The following is a 19,847-nucleotide window of genomic DNA, read 5'->3' on the forward strand; positions in this document are numbered from 1 at the left end:
GTATGGAAAGCTAGATTTGAGCTTCCATAGATTTGTACTCAGATTTACTACTGCATAATAATAAAACCCTCAACTGTTGCACCGGTTTTCCCAAGTTGGGTTATTCCGAGGACATTTGTCCAAAAACAACGGTGTTGTGTGTGTGCATCTATTATTCCAGTGCTTTATTTCTTCCACAATATTGTATTTGTGAAGGTTGCAGTGTAATAGTTTCGATATTTACTGTAGAATGCAGTAAATAATTTGTTCAAGTTATTTAACAAATACAAGAAACTTAATTAGTTGTTGTAGTAGGATTCGGGGTCACCAAATTTTCACATGGTATCAAAGCACAAATAGAAGTCAGAGAGCTCAATAACAACAAAGGAGAAGGAGGTTTGAATTTCTACATAAGCAACAGTTCAAAACCCTCTAGGGGCAGAGCAGTCCTTGGGCTAAGAGGGTCAGTTTCTAAGGAAGATTTATTTCTCTGAGATAGTCGACAGAGAATAGATTTTCCAGATCAGAGGTCGCCGGAGGCAGAGGCAGAGAAAATCCTCCGCTGGGATGCAATTATTTTGCAGCAGTTTGCTAGTGCAAAATAGTGTTAGAAGGAAGGAAGAGCACTGAGGGAATTCTTTCCTCAAGGGACTTCTAGCCTAGAAGTTCGAATTTTCCTAGCAGAGCAACAGTAGCCATGAGCAAATTTGCCCACTCCAGCAGGGAGTGCGTAGAGCTAGTCAGCAGCTGCGCAGAGGAGAAGAGAAGGAATTCGACATTTTTACAAAGATGGCATCAGCAGGGCTGAGAGATCAGGATTGGTTGGAGGGAGCCTCCAACTATGTGATCTGGAAGGCAAGAATTTCTTGTCTTCTAGATGAGTACGATCTCAAAGCTTATATCAATGGCGTGGTAGTTGTACCCACAGATGCAGATCCGCTTAAGGCCTACAAGAAGGAGATGGCAAAGGAAAAGAGGTTGATTCTCGATGGAGTTCGAGATCACGTGGTGTCTCACATAGCTGGCAAAGACATTGCCCAGCAAATGTGGGAGGCACTTGCTATGTTATATGAGGGATCTTCCAAGCAGAAGATGTATCTTGAGGAGAAGCTAAGATGCACGAGGATGCAGAAAGGGAAGCGTATAGACCCATTCCTTACTAGGCTTCAGGATATCTAAGATAAGTTGCCTACAGTAGGATCAACGCCTCAACCTACTGAGTTGGTACAGTTTGCTCTAAACAGTGTTTCCGAAGAGTGGCAAGTCTTCGTCTAGAGTATTATGGGCAAAGAAAAGTTGCCAGACTGGGATCATATGTGGGTTGATCTGCAGTAGGAGGAGATGAGGCGAGATTTGGTGAAGACCACCATCACTGGCAGCAACAGCAGCAACAATGGGACGAAGCAAGTAAAGGAAGAGGAAGATGTGGCCCTCGCATCAAAGGGGCAGCAAGAACAACGCAGGAGGAAGAAGGACATTTCCAAATTGAAATGCTTCAGATGTGGTGAGCTTGGCCACTATACTGATATTTTTAAAAACCGAAACCAGTGATCGGACCAGTCCACCTAATAAATCGAGTTTCAAACTGAGACTGGTCAAGTCTAAATGAACCGACTTTTAAAAAAATACATTAAATAATTAATTTTAATGAAAAAAAACTATTTTTTATGAAAATTTCTGAATCTAACACATCAGAAACCCTTACTGTAATTACTAGTTTACAGTCTCTTACTTGTTCTTTACATTAACAAGTTATTTAATTGCATAAACATCGAAGTAAACACTATTGCAACCTTCACAAATATACAGATCATGCACTAAAATAAATTGAGACAATAACACAAGGGACACCATTATTTTTGGACAATCGTCCTCGGAAAAACCCAATTCACTAAAACCGGTGCAGCATATATGAGGGTTTTATTATTAAGCAAATTTCGTGAATACAACTAGGGTGCCAGAAATGGCTCACCCAACAGAGAATGTCCTCGACAGTAGTACCTCTATCCGGAGACAGATATTCTGTAAAATTAGCAATTGGATGATCAACCCCACAGTGACTCTAACTGTTCCTTGTGCTAGACAGTGAAAGCTACTCCAAGCACTACTCTGGAACTGTGTCACCCTTCAGGAACTGTGTCACCCTCTCCCAGTGGATCTACTCTCAATCTATCCCACAGAATCCCCCCAACACTGCCTCTGAAGCCCAACATCAGCCTCTACGGCCTCCTGCACTGCCTGCATCAGCCTCTACGGCTTCTGCGTCAGCCACTATGGCCTCTTGCATCCTCTGTGTCAGCCCTTCTAGGACCTACGCTACCTCTCTGTTATGTATTCTTCAGCCTCGGATGAAAATCCCTTGCTTAACTACCCCTCGTTGCAACTTTGGTCACTAACTCAATTTCCTCAGCAAACCTCGCCCCAAAAAATCGAATTTTTGATCTCTCTTGGTATGTCTCCAACTGAACCTCAAGCCTCCTCTTATACTTTTCCTGTTGACGATTCAACGGCTGAGATTAAGTCCCTAATCAACGGCTAAGATCAGATCTGACTTGATCCTCGTCACTTAGAACATTCTCACCCATATTTTGATTAATACACATTAATATTTTTATTTTCCTAAGTTTAGACTTAGGAACTCATTAAAAATATTAATTATTTTAATAACTCCTCATCCGGGTGGAATTTCTCCAAATGATTTTTGGGTCTTGGAGATCTCATGTCCCTTAGCCTCTACACCAAATTTGATAGCTAGAACACATCTGATGCTACCCAAAATCAACATTTTTAAGATTTAAAACCATGATTCCAAACCAATAGACACAAAATATGCAAAGTTTGCTCATATATATACCATGTAAAGGTGAATATATCAAAATGGCACCAAGTGCAATACATATCAACAACAAAATATATAATCAATGAGGCTCTAAATGGCCTCTAAAGTGCAAAAACAAAGCCTACAAACTATGGGGCCACTCACCTACTACAAGTCTACATATATGATAATAGTGATCAGCATTATCACTTGAAAATTCTCATGAGTCGTCCTGATCAAACTCAATTGGTTGAGTCTCGACTGCCAAACTTTGCAACTGCTTGAGTCACAAACTTCTCTATTGGTTCAATCTATGTCACAGGGTTCACCGAATTTAAAGCTTGAGGTTCGAAATTTGGTGAACCTAAAAAAAAAAATTCAAATTTGTTCAGGTTCGGCAAACCTCATAGTCAAACCTCAAATTCGAACCTAAACAAATTCGAACCTGAACGGACTCGAACTTGAAGCCGAACCTGAAGCCGAACTTGAAACCAAATTGTATAATTTTTTATGGAAGTTAGGGTTCGCGTGGTTTTTCAGTGGTTTTTAAGATTTATGAAAAAACTATGGGCGGTTTTGTGTTTTTTTCGCTTCTCGCCAATTATTTCCCGCAGTGCCCACTACATTGGCTTTATTTACCCAAGACACATTGGCTTTATATTACTCTGGAGGCTGGACCCAAGACAAATATGGTGTCATGGATGTATATTCCTAACTCAGAATATTCCTCAAACCCCAACAAAAACTCCAATCGAATATATGCAAAGGATATAATAACCCAGAAGTGATAAAATAACAGTGGAACAACATATAATAATGTAAACCAGGAATATAAGCAGATACACAAGAAATGCAACGAGAAATGCTAAGCCATTTTATTACACTGAGCAATAAAATGAGTACAAGAGGTGATTAGAAAGATGGCACCTCGACTTGCACAAGGAAAGTGAAGAAATACTCTCAGAATGACAAGAATGGCCTCTCTGCGTGGATGTTGTTGTTGTACTGTTGTTGCTGCTAGGAAACAAATGATGATTTGGGGTTGCTCCCCTCCTCGGAAAAAGCTAAAACTTTGGATTCGGGCTCTACTCAAGAAACCCAGAAAAACCCAGAAAGCTTTCCTGGAATGGCCGACCCCCGAAAAACAACCTCTTAGGGTTCTACCCAGTTCCTCAATGCCCTGCCCTGCCACTGAAGAAAACCCCTCTAAACTCTGCCTGGAACACTGCCTGAAACCCTGCCAAAAATCCTCCAATGAGACAAGAGCTGGACCCCTGCTCAATCTCCCGACATATATCCACCTGCAAACCCCAATCTAGCACTACAACCAAAAAGAACTACGTCCCTCTCCAAGTGTTGCGCAGTCCTCCAAAATGCTAATGAAACTACTACTGAAATGCTGATAAAACTACTGCTGAAATACCGATGGAAATACCTTGCCCAAGCAGGCACTCGAAGTCCCTCAAGGCTAAGGGTGAGATCTCCGAACGGAGACACTCAATGCACTAAACAGTGTTGCAGACCAGCTAAACAGCCAGCATGCTCAGAAGTCGAAACGATTAGCTCAAAATGCACATAACTGAATGATCCCAAAATGAGGGGGCTCCTCTCTATTTTATAGCCTCTGCCTCTCACCATCCCTAGGCTCACCTCCTCCTGCATGATTCCCCTCTTGCCATGTGTTCTTCCCTCCTACGCAGTCCCTCCATGTGTCTACATGGGCCCCATTTCTGCATCCCCCTTTGGCCCCCTTGGCTCCTCCTTAAGTCACAACATTGTGCTACTAGGAAGGGACTTTTTATTCTTAAAGTGAGTTATGTCCCCTATCCTCACTTTTTTATTTATAAATAACTATAGGAGGCAAAAATTGGGCAAAATTGAATATTCCAATTAGCCATGGCTAATTAGGAATATTACAGTCTCCCCCAGCAAAATGTTGCTTGTCCTCAAGCAACTGAAGTGATGGATGCTGCAAGATCTTCTCACTCTCCCAAGTGGCATCCTCATCCGGCAAATTCTTCCACCTCACCAAGAATTCCCGAACTGTCCTGCTCCGCAGCTGCCTCTCCCTGGTATCGGTGATAGCCTCCGGCTGCAATACCAAATGCCCCTCGTCATCCATGGGTGGTAGCTCATCTGTCATTGTCACCTGCTACCCCTATGCCTTCTTTAGGCATGATACATGAAAAATGTTATGCATCTTGCTGCCTTGAGGCAGCTCCAACTCATATGCAACCTGTCCAATCCTGCGTATCACCCTGTATGGCCCATAAAAGCGGGGCTTGAGCTTCTCAGCTTCAGTGACGACTGTCTGTATGGCTGTAATCATAGGTAAACCATGTCCCCTACCTCGAACTGCCTCTCCACCCGACCCCCGTCGGCATACAACTTCTGCTGGTTCTGTGTTGTAGCCATGTTATCCTTGAGAGCTCAGAGGATATCCTGACTCTCTTGGATCCAGATCTTGGCTCTAGGAGCCTTGCTATCACCAAACATCACGTCAACAAAAGATAAAGGATGATACCCATATAAGGCATAAAATGGCGACATACCAATGGACATGTGATGTGAAGTATTGTAGCAGTACTCCCCCAGATGCAACCACCTCAACCATGCTCGCTGCTACCGACTGACATAGTTACACAAGTAGCCCTCTAGCCACTTGTTAACTATCTCTGTCTGTCCATCCGTTTGTGGGTTATAATTGGGACTCGGTGTCAACTCCGTCCCCACCAACAGGAAAGCTCCTGCCAAAACCCACCCATGAAACAGCTGTCCCTATAACTGACGATGGTCTTAGGAAGACCATGTAGCCTAAAGATCTCTCTGAACAATAGCTCGGCCACCTGTGCTGTTGTATAGTGTGCGGATATGGCAAAAAAATGTGTGTACTTTGTCAATCGATCAACGACGACAAAGATACAATTCTTGCCCTGTACCATGGGCAACCCTGTGATGAAGTCCATCGAAATACTCTCCCATTCCCCTCCGGAATGGGAAAAGGCTGCAATCCCGCGGGATGGCTCATCTCTCCCTTGTCTCTCTGGCAAACATCGCACTCCCGGATGTGTTGGAGTACGTCCTCCTTGAGGCCCTTCCATGAGAACCTCTCCCTAATGGCCCTGTAGGTTTTGGTAAACCCCCGATGTCCTACCAATGGTGAATCATGAGATGCCTGGAGTATCTCGTTCTTGAGCTGAGACCCCTCAGCCAAGAAGATCCGGTCCCTGTAATAGATGATCTCATCGATCACCGTGTACCTGTCATCTTCCACCTGCCCATCCAGAACCTCACATGCAAACCTGTCCTTGGAGTACTCAACTAAGAGTCGAGCCCTCCAGTCTATATCCAAGCTCATAAGAGAAAACGTGGCTAGTCTACGTGAAAGGGCATCTGCTACCACGTTGTTCATACCCTTGACATACTCAATGTCAAAGTCATATGCTTGGATCTTGCTGATCCACTTCTGCTGCCTCTGTTGTAGCTGCTTCTGCTCCAAAAAAAACTTGAGCCTGTTGTGATCAATGTTCACCTTGAACCTATTACCCACCAAATACTGTCGGTACTTAGCCAATGCATGCATGATGGCCAGCATCTCCTTATCGTATATGGAATACAACCTCTCATGCGGAAGGAGCTTCCGGCTCTCAAAGGCTATAGGGTGACCTCCCTGCATCAATGTTGCGTCAATCCCCTCTCCCGATGCATCACACTCCAAAACAAATGGCTGCATAAAATCTCGCAACGCAAGCACTGGGCAGTTGCTCATAACCTCCTTGAGCCTGTCAAAGGCTCGTTGCGCTGTACCTGACCAACTGAATGCCCCCTTCCTCGTCAAATCTGTCAGGGGTGCAGCAAGCTGTGAGAAACCCTTGACGAACTTCTGGTAGTAAGTACAAATGCCAATGAATCCTCGAAGTTCCGTCACGTTTCTCAGCTCCGGCCATTCTCTGATGGCCCTGATCTTCTCCTCATGGACCCTCACTCCATCCACTCCTATGATGTGTCCCAAAAACAACATCTCCGTCGACCCAAACTCACACTTGGAGAGTTTGGCATAGAATTGCTGCTCCTATAAGATACGCAATACCGTCTCAATGTGTTGGAGATGTTCCTCCCAAGTCCTACTGTAAATAAGAATGTCATCGAAGAATACCAACACAAACTTCCTCAAGTGACTACGGAAGATGTGATTCATGCAGGACTGAAATGTAGCGGGGGCGTTGGTTAGCCCAAAAGGCATCACCAAGAACTCAAAGTGCCCATAGTGACACCTGAAGGCAGTCTTGGGAATGTCTTGCTCCCTCACGTGAATCTGATGGTACCCAAATCTCAAATCAATCTTTGAGAAGAATCGTGCTCCCCACAATTCATCCATCAACTCATCGATCCTGGGTATGGGGTACTTGTTCTTTAGGGTCTTCTTGTTCAGGGCCCTATAGTCAATGCACATCCTCAATGTACCATCCTTCTTCTTCACCAACACTACAGAAGAAGCAAAAGGACTTGTGCTCAATCGAATGTGCCCAAGAGCCAGTAACTCCTGGATAGCCTGCTCAATCTCATCCCGATAGGCCTTGGGGTGCCTATAGGGGGTGGTGATCACTGCCTGTATGCCCTGCTCAAGCTCGATGGTGTGCTCAAACCCCCGATCTAGTCGTTGTCCTGGTGGAATCTCCCCAAACACTATGGCATACCGATCAAGGATGGACTGTATCTCTAGATGTACCGTCTGTCCTGTAGTCCCTGCCTCTGATGCCCGCAGCGCCACTGCCCACTCTATGTCTCCCTTCTGGAAGACTGTCTGCATCCAATGAGCTGAAACAGTCTGAGGCGGATATGTGTGCTGTCCCCGTATCTTCTCATGCCTCTCTGTCTTCTCATCATCCCACTCCATCTCTAGGGTCTTCCAATCCGTCGTGACCTTCCCTAGAGTAATAAGCCACTGAACACCCAATATCATGTTGGTGTTCGGAATATCGACCACGAAAAAGTGGTCAGTCAATGTGCAGGTGCCCATCGTCACTAAAAGCTCTGGAACATAGCGAGCACACATCATGGTTTGATCTCCTAGGACCAATACTGAAAACCCATCGAAGCTCTCTGTCTGAATGCCTCTCCACTCAACCATATGTGCATCGATGAAGTTGTGGGTTGCCCCACTGTCAACCAAAACTGATCTGGCCACGTACTGTCCCTCGTACCCGTAGCGTCAGATACTTGGGAACTCCTCGCAACACTGCAAGGGCCCCTCCAGTGGGTGCAAAAGATGCACCACCTGCTGCTGGTCGTGGAGGTGGCAAAGGTCCCTATATGGCATGGCTATCTCCTGCCTCCACATCCTCCTCGTCATCCTCTTCTCCACTGCTCTCAGAGAAGACCTCAATAAAATGTGCTTTGCCAGCAGCACATCTATGTCCTGGTGCCCATGGCTCCTAACACGTGAAGCACAACCGCTTCTTCTTCAGCTCCCTCCCGGCATCATCGTCAAGCTGTACTCGTCTTGGATTCCCCTTTGGAGGTGGAATCCTCACATCCTTCCCCTTAGACTGAAAAATCTGTCTCTAGGGGTAAGGTGTCCGGGTCCTGGGTAAAACATCCTGTAAGTCCCAGGTCCTGCTGATAGCGTCCTGGAGTGTGGCTGGTGTAGTGGATCGGACCAATGTTGCACGAAGCGGGAGCGAAGCGGAAGCGTTTTTTGGAAGCGGGGACGCCGAAGCGTCATTTTCCAAAAATCTAGGAAGCGAAGCGTCCGCGGAAGCGTCTGCTATATATATATATATATTTTTTATATTTTTTTGCATTTATACTCAAAACAAACATCCCAAATACCAAATTAATTGTAGAAGACATGAAAACATGCATATTTTTGCATAAATCAAGATAGATATAACATCCATTGTACATTAATGATCTAGAATCTAGATTCTTCTCCTCTTGTCTAGCCTTTGCCTCTACCTCGATTGTCTAGGGATATTAGTCAACATTGCCCAATTTTGATCAAACTACCTAATTCAAGACTTAAAATATGGTAGAAAAAGCTTAACATGTTTGATCGATGATTTTGACTTGATTGAAAGGTAATTTTTTGCTAAGGGCGTGCCGCGTGACAAAGGAGTTCAACAATTAACACCACCAACACCAGGGTACATATAGGGCTTGGTGCTCTTGATTAAATGCTAATCGCATACCTTCATACTTGATATAATCTAATGAAATGCCACAATCCCATTGATCCTGAATACCTGAAAACTGTTAAGTCTGCTGAATTTTGAATAGGATATGAAATTCTATTTTCTCCATATGAAGTCCAATGAGGTTGGAACCACTCTCAAACATTCTGAGTCATTTCATGGTAATGTTAAAAATTTAAGTAAAAGGATGAAAATGAAAAATAAAGGAGAATGTCACTTTTACTTTAAGAATTTAACATTACCATGAGGGAGCATCTGCTATATTTATATTTTTTTTTCTTTCATTTGTCACCCTAACCCAAGGTGGACCCACCCCCAACAAGCAAACTCACCTAAAATTTAAAAAAAAATTGAAAAAAAAACGATTTTCTAAATGCTTTTCAGGAAGCTTTTCTGGAAGCGTACGGAAGCGTCTGGGAAGCGCCTGGGAAGCGTCTGGGAAGTGTCTGGGAAGCGCCGTACGAAGCGCGCTTCGGCGCTTCGGAAGCGCCAGCGCTTCCAAATTTCCAGGAAGCGTCTAAAAATTTTGGAAGCGCGCTTCCGGCCAAGCTTCCTAGGCGCTTCCGTACGGGACGCGCTTCGGGGCTTGGAACCGGGGGGGGGGGTGGGCGCTTCGTGCAACACTGGATCGGACTAAACCCCGAAGTGGCTCTGCTAACCCCTCAACATACATATAGACTCTCCGTGTTGTGGATAGGTCTGGCACCATCACAGAGACCCTCAAGAAATCTACAATGTAGGTCTCTGGGCTCCCTGTCTGTTTGAGCCTTGTCAGCTCAACAAAATGTTGCTCTGGATCCCTCCAATCGAATCGCTCCATCAGTCTCCTGGTAAACTCGGCATATGTCGTCACCATGGAGTGTCCCAGTGTAACCATCCCATGAAACCACCAATCCTGGGCCTCACCATCCAAATGCAATGTCGCCACCTTGATGGCCTCTATCTCCGACATCTGGTTAAGCTGGAAATAAATGTCCAGCTTCTCCACCCAAGACCTTGCCGAACTGTTTGATGAGCCATCAAACGTAGGCAAGTGGAATCTACTCGCTGCATGGTGGGTGTCACCATCATGATAATGTCGGTACCCTCTGTGATGGTCGCAGGGTCTACTATCCCGCTGGAGCTGAACAAAATCACGGAATGAGAGAGCTTCCCTGAACTCCTGCCCATAGGCCTGGTACTATGCAAAATAATCACCCATGTGTCCAGGCTCTACCTCCTGCTGGGCTACGGCCCCCGTGTCTGCTCCTAAGAAAGTGGGCATGGTAGAGCGTGTAGGGACATGTGAGACCACCTGCTACGCAATATCACGCTGCTCTGGCAAATGGTGGGATGCACTCGATCCCTCACCAACCTGGAAAACCCGTGGGCTCTCACGCTGTCTGGCCTCTACTGCCGTGAATCTCTGCCCCATCACCTCAATCTGCCTCGACAGATCCTGCACTGATTTGAGGAGCATATCCGCAAATCTCTTCCCGTCATCATCTGCCATTAGAGCCTCTTGCTCTGCGTCCACCACAGGCTCCTCCTGTTCTGCGTCCACCATCGGAACACAGTCTCCCTCTCCGTAGGTATTCTCCAACCTACGCCCAGCGTCTCTGTATCTCCGACCTCTATAACAGATATAGGGTTTCTCCCCCGGTGTCATAGATTGCTAGCTCCACAGGCTGAGCCAAATCTATGCTCTGATACCACTGTAATATTCCTAACCCAGAATATTCCTCAAACCCCAGCAAAAACTCCAACCAAATATATGCAAAGGATATAATAACCCAGAAGTGACAAAATAACAGTGGAACAGCGTATAATAATGTAAACCAGAAAAATAAGCAGATACACAAGAAATGCAGCGAGAAATGCTAAGCCATTTTATTATACTGAGCAATAAAATGAGTACAAGAGGTGATTAGATAGATGGCACCTCGACTTGCACAAATCAAGTGAAGAAATACTCTCAGAATGACAAGAATAGCCTCTCTACGTGGATGTTGCTACTGCTAGGAAACAAATGATGATTTCGGGCTGCTCCCCTCCTCGGAGAAAGCTAAAACTCTGGATTCAGGCTCTACTCAAGAAACCCAGAAAAACCCAGAAAGCTTTCATGGAATGGCCGACCCCCGAAAAACACCCTCTTGAGGTTCTGTGCAGTTCCTCAATGCCCTACCCTGCCACTGAAGAAAACCCCTCTAAACTCTGCCTGAAACACTACCTGAAACCTTGCCAAAAATCCTCCAATGAGACAAGAGCTAGACCCCTCCTCAATCTCCCAGCGTAGATCCACCTACAAACCCCAATCTAGCACTACAACCAAAAAGAATTGCGTCCCTCTCCAAGTGCTACGCAGTCCTCCAAAATGCTAATGAAACTGCTGCTAAAATGCAGATAAAACTACTTCTGAAATACCGATGGAAATACCTTGCCCGAGCAGACACTCGAAGTCCCCCGGGGCTAACGGTGAGATCTCTGAACGGAGACACTCAATGCACTAAATAGTGCTACAGACCAGCGAAACAGCCCGCATGCTTAGAAGTCGAATCGACTAGTTCAAAATGCACATAACTGAATGATCCCAAAATGAGGAGGGCTCCTCTCTATTTTATAGCCTCTGCCTCTCACCATCCCTAGGCTCACCTCCTCCTGCGTGATTCTCCTCTTGCTATGTGTTCTTCCCTCCTGCGCAGTCCCTCCATGTGTCTGCGTGGGCCCCATTTCTGCATCCCCCTTTGGCCCCCTTGGCTCCTCCTTAAGTCACAACGCTGTGCTACTAGGAAGTGACTTTTTATTCTTAAAGTGAGTTATGTCCCCCGTCCTCACCTTTTTATTTATAAATAACTATAGAAAGCAAAAATTGGGCAAAATTGAATATTCCAATTAGCCATGGCTAATTAGGAATATTACAATGGACAAGCATGTGTCCTGGGTCCAGCTTCCAGAGTAATATAACCAACATAAAACAAATTGCAGTCTGCAGAAGTGTTGGCGTCTATGTTTTCCCACCAATAAGTTAATACACATAATTTTCTTTATGGCATTTATAATATGACACTATTTAAAATATTTATTTATTTATAGAAAAAACCGGTTATAGTTGTAGGTTGCAGCTGCTCCATTTGGTATTTGTTATTTTTAAAAGCTAATTTAATATTCAAATCTGGGATTTGGCATTAGTTATTTCTAAATGATACCCGTAAAAACTATTTTAATATTTAAATCATTTAGCATTTGTTATTTTCAAATCATTCTTTTCAAAACTATTTTAATATTCAAATATTGTATTTGGCATTGGTGACTCAATATTATATTTATGTTTGTTTAGCTGCTATATTAAAAATTAAAATAAATATTTATGTTTGCTTAGCTGCTATAATATTTATATTTGCTTAGTATTATATTTATTGCTAATATACAAGGGATGGAATTTCACTATAAAATATTTAATATTGAAGAAATATCAATAAGATAAAAATGATTATTTATTGTAAAAAATAAAATTGAAAAATATAATCTCTAACTTAGTTATTAAAAATTAGAAATGTAAACTTGAATACGATTTATAAATTATAAATTTACTTTTAAAAATCAACCTCTAAACTTATTTTCTTAATTTATTAAAAATATAATACCTCTATTGTAATGTGTATGTTTAAATTTTGATTATGTTTTAATTATATGAGTTTTTAGAGAACGCAAGTATTTGACATTATAGTCATTCTTTTAAATTTTGGAAATTGTAAATTATGCATCCCTTTTTGTATTTGCAAATTGCAAACTGCTATGGTGTATGTTTACATTTAACTGATGTCATTGATAATTAGATGCTATAGTATGATTAAGTTATTCATGTATGCTTACCAATCAAAATTCTTACTCATATAGTTTTATTGATTGATTTCAATTTTTTTTTATTATTTTATGTCATATATATGTATATATATGTTGAAAAATATGTATAGTCGAACCTAATGTCGAACCTCATATGAACCTCATCGGAAAATTTGAATTCGAATCAAACCTAATCGTTGCCGAACTCGAATTCGAACCCGAACCGTGTGACATAGGGTTCAATGACTTGAGTCTCAAACTTCTGAGGTATTCTTCCCTAAGATGCCCTATTACTTCATTTGGTGCTCCACATGGTTTTACATGGCCTCCTATCCCAACCGAGTGTTGCTTGAACCTTTTAATACCCCCTCCTTCAATAGATTTTTGGCAATATTTGCAAATCATTTTGCCATCAATCATAACACAATTAGCCCATGCAGTATCCTTGGCTTTTGGAGACATGATGACTACTACTTAGCTCAAACTCTCTGTTGTTCCACTACTCCAGCAAAAACTCAACACTCTCCAAGCTCCCAATCAAACTCACAAAAACTCCAAATGAGATGTGTGAGGCAAATGAGGGGGGTGAGCTCCTTTTAAAGGCTTGGAGAGGGTGTTTTTGGAGGGAAACAACCCTTATTTTCCCTCCAAAACACCCTAGAAGCTTCCGAAATTGCATTGTGTGGGTCCTCTGTGGCCTTCGCAACTAACCAGTCGGTTTAGGACAGAACTGGCCAGTTTGACCACAAACCGGCCAGTTTGACCATAAACTGGCTAGTTTCGTCCTAAACCGGTCGGTTAGCACTGGTTTTTGTGATTTCTGGGCAAAGTGAGGGGTCGAACCCAATTTTTCTGCCGGTTTGACCGGTTTCTGGTTCAAATCGATCGGTTTTTAAAACACATACTACAGCACTCAATGTCCTCACAAGAAGGAAAAGGAGGAGAAGCAAGATCAAGGCTGCATCCGCGGAGATTGACAGGTTGTCCTCCAGATTGGAGGAAAAGTTTGCCATGATCACCGAGATACCTCCACGAGTGAGGTGGGGTGATTTGGTTTTGTAGCCCCAGAGAGCTACAGGATGGGCAGGATTCTTGAGGAGGTCCACCTCATGAATCAATACCTAGCTATGAGAGCCCATAGCATGCAGTAGCTAGTAGCAGGTCAGATACTGAGCAGCGCAGTGCAAAGTTGGCAGCAATGCAATTGGCACAAAGCAGAGTCAGCGGCAGCGCAAAAGCTTCAATGACAGTGCAGAGTCTAGTAGCAATCAGGACTTAGGTGACAGATGCATCATACAAACCACAGATGGTTAAGTAATTTTGGATTCTTTTCCGTTGCAATTGTTGCAATTGCAGCAACAACAGATGGGGAGGGAGTTGTAGTGCAGATGCAGTGTTGGCAGCAGTTCAACAAGGCCAGCAACAGCACGTGTAATGACCCATTTTGGATTTTGAGCAAAAAGGTATTAGTAAACATACGATATATGCATATGATAGCTACATATGCATACATCGCATGTCTTACACTAGTATACTTATTAAATAATTACAAAAGATGTTTAAACGAAGGATAAAGGGATTAAGTACCTAAAATCATTAAGAAGGGAAATATTACCTAAAATTCAACACTCTCAAAATATATATATTAAAAGATTTTCGTAAATTATAAAGTTATTAAATAAAATTACACTTCCAATCCTGTTAATATAAATATGTATAAATATTCATTTTTAATTTAAATATTCTAATTAAAATGTTAAAAGTTAAAAAAAATATTAAATGTAACAAACATTTGATATATAACTAAGTATAACTATTCATTGTATTTAAAGGATATAATAAAAAATGTAAAAAGTTAAAGTTATGTATACCTTCTTAATATATATTCACTTATATGAATAAGCACTTGGAGGTTACACGTAAATACATGACTAAGCGAATAAAATCTGGGGAGGGGTGGTGGATGAGATGACGACCGCTTAAGAAAACTATTTATCCATGTACACAGGGAGATCAAGGAGGAGGGGGGGGAGAGAACAGTGAAGGAAATTAGGAACTGAAGACTGAGTTGATGAGCTAAGAGATTGGAATTGAGAACCGACGATTTGAGCAATTGTTCTTGAAACTTTTGGGCACAGGGGTCAGAGTACTTCGATTTCAAAGTATTTTGGAGCTAGGTACCAAGGATTGTACCCAGTTTGGTTGGGAGGTTTTGGTCATTTGGTAACAAGAGCAAAATTGGGAACGAGGATAGCCTGGGATCGACATCAAATTCAAAGAAAAACAAATAGGCATTTTCCTAAATTTCACTGTCTGCAAAACTAGAAGTAATTTCATAATTTTCCATACTTAGAAACCCTACAGCACAGATGCAACGTTTATCAGAGTTGCACAGTGGTTGATGGGTAGAAGTAACCAGACCTCGACAGCGTAACAGGAGGTGGTGCAAAGATAGGGTGTTGTTTCGGTGGGTTGTAGCACTAGAACACATTCCTCGCTAAGAGGGAGTGTTGATTTTTGTAGCATCGATTGTGTTCTAGCCGCGAAATTTGGTGGAGAGGGTAGAACACGTGTATTCTCCAAAACCCAGAAATCGTTTCTAGAAATTCCACCTAGGGACGACTTAATTAAAATAATTATTGATGGTGCCTAAGTCTAAACTTAGGAAAACTAATTAATTAAAGGGTATTAATTAAGTCATGGTGAGAATTTTCTAGAAGAAGACATGGATCGATTTCTAGTTAATCTTAGCCATCGATTATGTTTTAATCTTGGTCATTGAAAACTCAACAAGAGATTATAAGAAGAAATTTGATGGGGTTTGGAGAACACACTTGGAGCCACCAGAAATTCGATTATGTTGGGAAATTGATTTCTAGAGTAACAGCTATGAGTTGTCGGAGGTGATTCAGTAAAGTTGAAGTAGTGAGAGAGGAGTAGGGACAGTAAGGCTCGAAGGAAGTTTTTCCAGTCCAGTGAGTGCATAGCAGAGAGATAGAGAATTCCATAGAGAGGTTGACGCAGTGCAGAGAGGCAGCGCAGAGCTTTATAGGGATATCTGTATTTCGCTAAGGAGAAGTTGAAATTCAGTGTCAGGAGCCAGACTGGGAGCCCGGAGACCAGGAAGATCGTGTTTCCAGAGTAGCAGTTGATCAGTCAGCAAGAGAGACATTGGTCCGAGCTGGGTGACGCAGAGGCAGCAAGGAGCAGCTCATCTTGAGCCAAGGTCAGTGTCGAATCACCGGTGGAAGTGAGATTTTTCTCACTAGACTTCTGTCAATCATTTTCTCTGTATGTAAAGCTAGATTTGATCTTCCATAGATTTGTACTCAGATTTACTACTGCATAATAATAAAACCCTCGGTTGTTGCACTGGTTTTCCCAAGTTGGGTTTTTTCCGGGGACATTGGTCCAACAATAACGGTATATTATTGTGTGTGTGCATCTATTCTTATTGTGTTTTATTACTTCTACATTATTGTATTTGTGAAGGTTGTAGTGTATTAGTTTCAATATTTACCATAGAATGCCGTAAATAATTTGTTCAAGTTATTTAACAGATAGAAGAAACTTAATCAGTTGATGCAGTAGGATTCGGGGTCACTGAATTTTCACAGTACTAATTGGCAAGCTATCAAATGAGGAGAAATTTTTTCTCTTATAAGTTACCCATTTTTTGTGGGTAATAAGGCCCCTTACATCTTTGGCATTCTCTTGTGATTGGCATTTCCTTTCTTTAAGGACACTCATGCATGGCTCAAGCTATGGCCACAAGAAGCATGTGGCGCCTTACAAGTAACACAGTTCTGTGGGGGTGAGTAATAAAGTCCAAGTACATCCCAGACACCTCTATGATAGACTAGTTTTGCAATCCAATAAAGACGATAAATAATTGTTCGATCGTATGGAAGACCCTTGTGACCTCATTTCCTAAGGTTCGCAATTGGACAGCTTGGAGGGTGAGAAAAGGGAGAAGGTTATGCACAGGCAAGGATTCATGGATAGGAGCAGAGGACTCCTTCCACTTATCGAAAAATTTAGTCAGAGCTCTCGAAGCACAAGATGTTGTTCTTCTCATGGATGTAAAGGCTCAGGAGACCCAAGCCTTGGGTAGAGAGGGTTGGAAATGAGTTATGTATTTGGGTCTTGTAGGTGAGTCAGTTGACGAATGGGAACAGTTTGTCAACTTGCTTTGTACCGCTTTCATTCGCCTTAGTGAAGAGGATGAGGATAACCCCCTCGTGGTCTAAAAACTCGACACTAAGAGAATATACAATCAAACAAAGGTAACAGGTTTTTTATGACTCTCAAGCCCCCAGGAGAAGAAATGGTGGTGGGGCACCCTCTGGAGACTTCCATGGCCTTTAAAAGGAAAATCCCTTCTATGGTTAGCCCTCAATAACAAAATTATCACCTAGGATAACGAAATGAAGAGGGGCTGGATCGGGCCCAACCATTGTTCATTGTGCAAATCTGAAGCATACTCAGTTTCTCATTTATTTCTTACATGTTCATATGTAGGTAAAGTTTGGGGCCAAATAGCAGCAGAGATCAATCTTTCGGCAGTGTTGGTTTCTCAAGAATTCGGAATTTCTTTTAAAAATTGGGAGGCAACGAGGGAGCTGAAAGGGTATACAGCCTTCTCATGCCTTCTCATCTTAGGCATCCGGTGGGCTTGCAACCAAGCAATTTTCCAGGTTAACTATGTTCCTTGGGAGATGACGGCCTATATGATTATGAGGTGGATGAAAAAATATCAAACAAAACCAAAGTAGGCTAAAATTTGGAGGCTCGAAATGTCTCCCATAGATAACAGTGTGTCATGAGGCTTTTTCGACAGGGCATGTCAAGGGTCCCCTCCCATCACACGCATTGGAGCAGTTTTGTTCCTCTTCAAAGCAATTTTTCCAAATCATCTTTGCAAGTGGCCGAGGCACCAACACCAGAGCAAAAATTTTGGCACTATATTGTCGGCTACACCTACCAAAATTGAAACAATTGAACAGTATACAGGTAATGGGCGACTCCAAGGTCGCTATAGATTGGGCCAATAACAAGATTTGGATCGCAAATGAATGACGGCGGCCCCTCCTCCAGGATTTTTGTGCAAGTTTAGAGAGCTTCTAGGCAGTGGTTTTAAACCATGTTTATAGAGAATTAAACCATATTGCAGATGATCCTTCCAAAGCAGCGCTCCAGCTAACCACAGGAACTTTTTGCTTCACCGAATTCAGGAATGGAACTGAATTGGATGAGAAGCCTATCCACTTTTGAAGTAGTTGATCCTCCTCGACAGCAAGAAACGGTTTTTGCAGAAAATCGTTTTGACAGGAAACTGATCAGTACAGAATTCGTAACAAAGATGTAAGTTGTGAAGCTCAACTGAAAGACTGCGTAGTATGGCCCCTATATATGCACAGTCTTCAGACAGTCACATGTATTTCTCAAAGAAATAAAGGATATTTTTCATAGAAAATATATATATATATAGATAGATAGATAGATAGATAGACAGCTCATTTGTCATGTGTATTTCTCAAAGAAATAAAAGATATTTTTCATAGAAATATATATATATATATAGAGAGAGAGAGAGAGAGCACATTTGTGCCTAGGTTATCGCAGAATTTGGGTTTCTCTTTGGTTCCATTCAATTCTCCTACTTTCATTTGTAAATATCAAAATGCTATTAGAGAAAATTTGAACTTCCTAAACCATAGCTGATCCATAGAATTCTTAGTAGTGGCATTGCCTCGAGGGCTACAAAAGTAGTGTTTTCATAACATTGTTCTACTAGGATTTTTCTTGGGGTTCTAGAGGAAATTTAGTGGTAGAAATATTTCCTTTTCCAAATTACAAAACTTCTGATCCTATGTTACAATAAAAATCATTCTTCTCTTTTCATCTAATCGCTATATATCTAACGTATTATATGTATGGGACATTAAGTTGAATAACTGGCCACTTTTGACAAACATCCATTGGATTGCAATCTTGCAATGGATTATTTCATCAAGTACATTGTGTGATCAATCAAATTTGTGACCTGATTGAGACAAAGGAGCAAATTTAAAAACATTTTTTGTATATATTAAAACGATCCCATTCATGTCAGATACAATTGCAACAATAATGCATCAAAATCATTCTTTTCACTTGCTATGCTTTTATAACTTACAATTTATGAACTTCAATTTTAAAGAAATGAACCCTGAAACAATGAGCTTCAAATCAAATTCAACTCAAACTCGACAAGTTGTTGGGCATGCTTCTATCTATATGCAAAATAGTTTAATATAACTGACCAAAAAATAATTTTTAACTGAAGGCTATGGTATTCTAAGAAACTATGCATACCTGTGGTTCGAGTGCAAGAAATTTGTATGTATCTAGAGCATAGCGAACTAGTGCCTCATTTTCCCCAGGGTTAATTGTGCAACTGCCAACACATGAAATATATGACAAGTTCAACACTCCAAACAATGTAAAATGCAAATGACAATACACATGCAAAAAAAAACATTCTAAATTGTGCATAGGCTATAAATATTAAAAATGTATGTCCATGTATGTGTGTGTTTGTGTGTCTGTGTCTGTCCGTGTTCTGAAAGTCCATATTTTTTTCCTTGGAGAGCCTTGTAAACATATTTCAAGACATACTTCAAAGAATTTAATGCCTTCTTCTTGCGAGCTTCTCCAACCTAAAGAGCGTGCGAAAAATGTGTCCCAGTATGACCCATATTCCAATGATAGCTGGTTTCCTTTCCTCAAAGGAACTTAAACTACATTTCATTAACCAATCTAGGCCATAAATTCAATCCATAACAATGATAATGTATTCTCATGGATACTAGCAAACTTATTTGCATAATTTAAGCCTCACAAAATTATGCAAGTTAGAATTTAAAATGTGGACTTACGTGGAATAAACAATTATTCCTCCAGAACGTGCAAGTTGAACAGCTTGGTCAAACATCCTTCTTTGATACCTACCATGCCCTCTCAAGCTTTCAAGAGTTTCCTGACAACAATCG

At 41.9% G+C, this 19,847-nt stretch overlaps 1 protein-coding gene across 1 annotated transcript in view; it reads right to left on the reverse strand.

Annotated features, from left to right (window-relative positions):
• The window catches only part of LOC149169628 (rRNA (cytosine-C(5))-methyltransferase NOP2C-like), a 397,811-nt gene that overhangs the window by 76,156 nt on the left and 301,808 nt on the right, over positions 1-19,847 (reverse strand). The window contains exons 10-11 of the mRNA XM_089428753.1: positions 19,734-19,834; positions 19,171-19,252 (exon numbers count right to left, since the gene is read on the reverse strand). Coding sequence (XP_089284879.1) covers positions 19,171-19,252; positions 19,734-19,834 — 183 coding nt within the window. The remainder of the gene's footprint in view (positions 1-19,170; positions 19,253-19,733; positions 19,835-19,847) is intronic.

Source organism: Pinus tabuliformis, chromosome 4_2 (assembly GCF_031772625.1).
Source record: "Pinus tabuliformis cultivar Carrire ecotype Pingquan chromosome 4_2, CPIR1, whole genome shotgun sequence".
Taxonomy (NCBI): Eukaryota; Viridiplantae; Streptophyta; class Pinopsida; order Pinales; family Pinaceae; genus Pinus; species Pinus tabuliformis.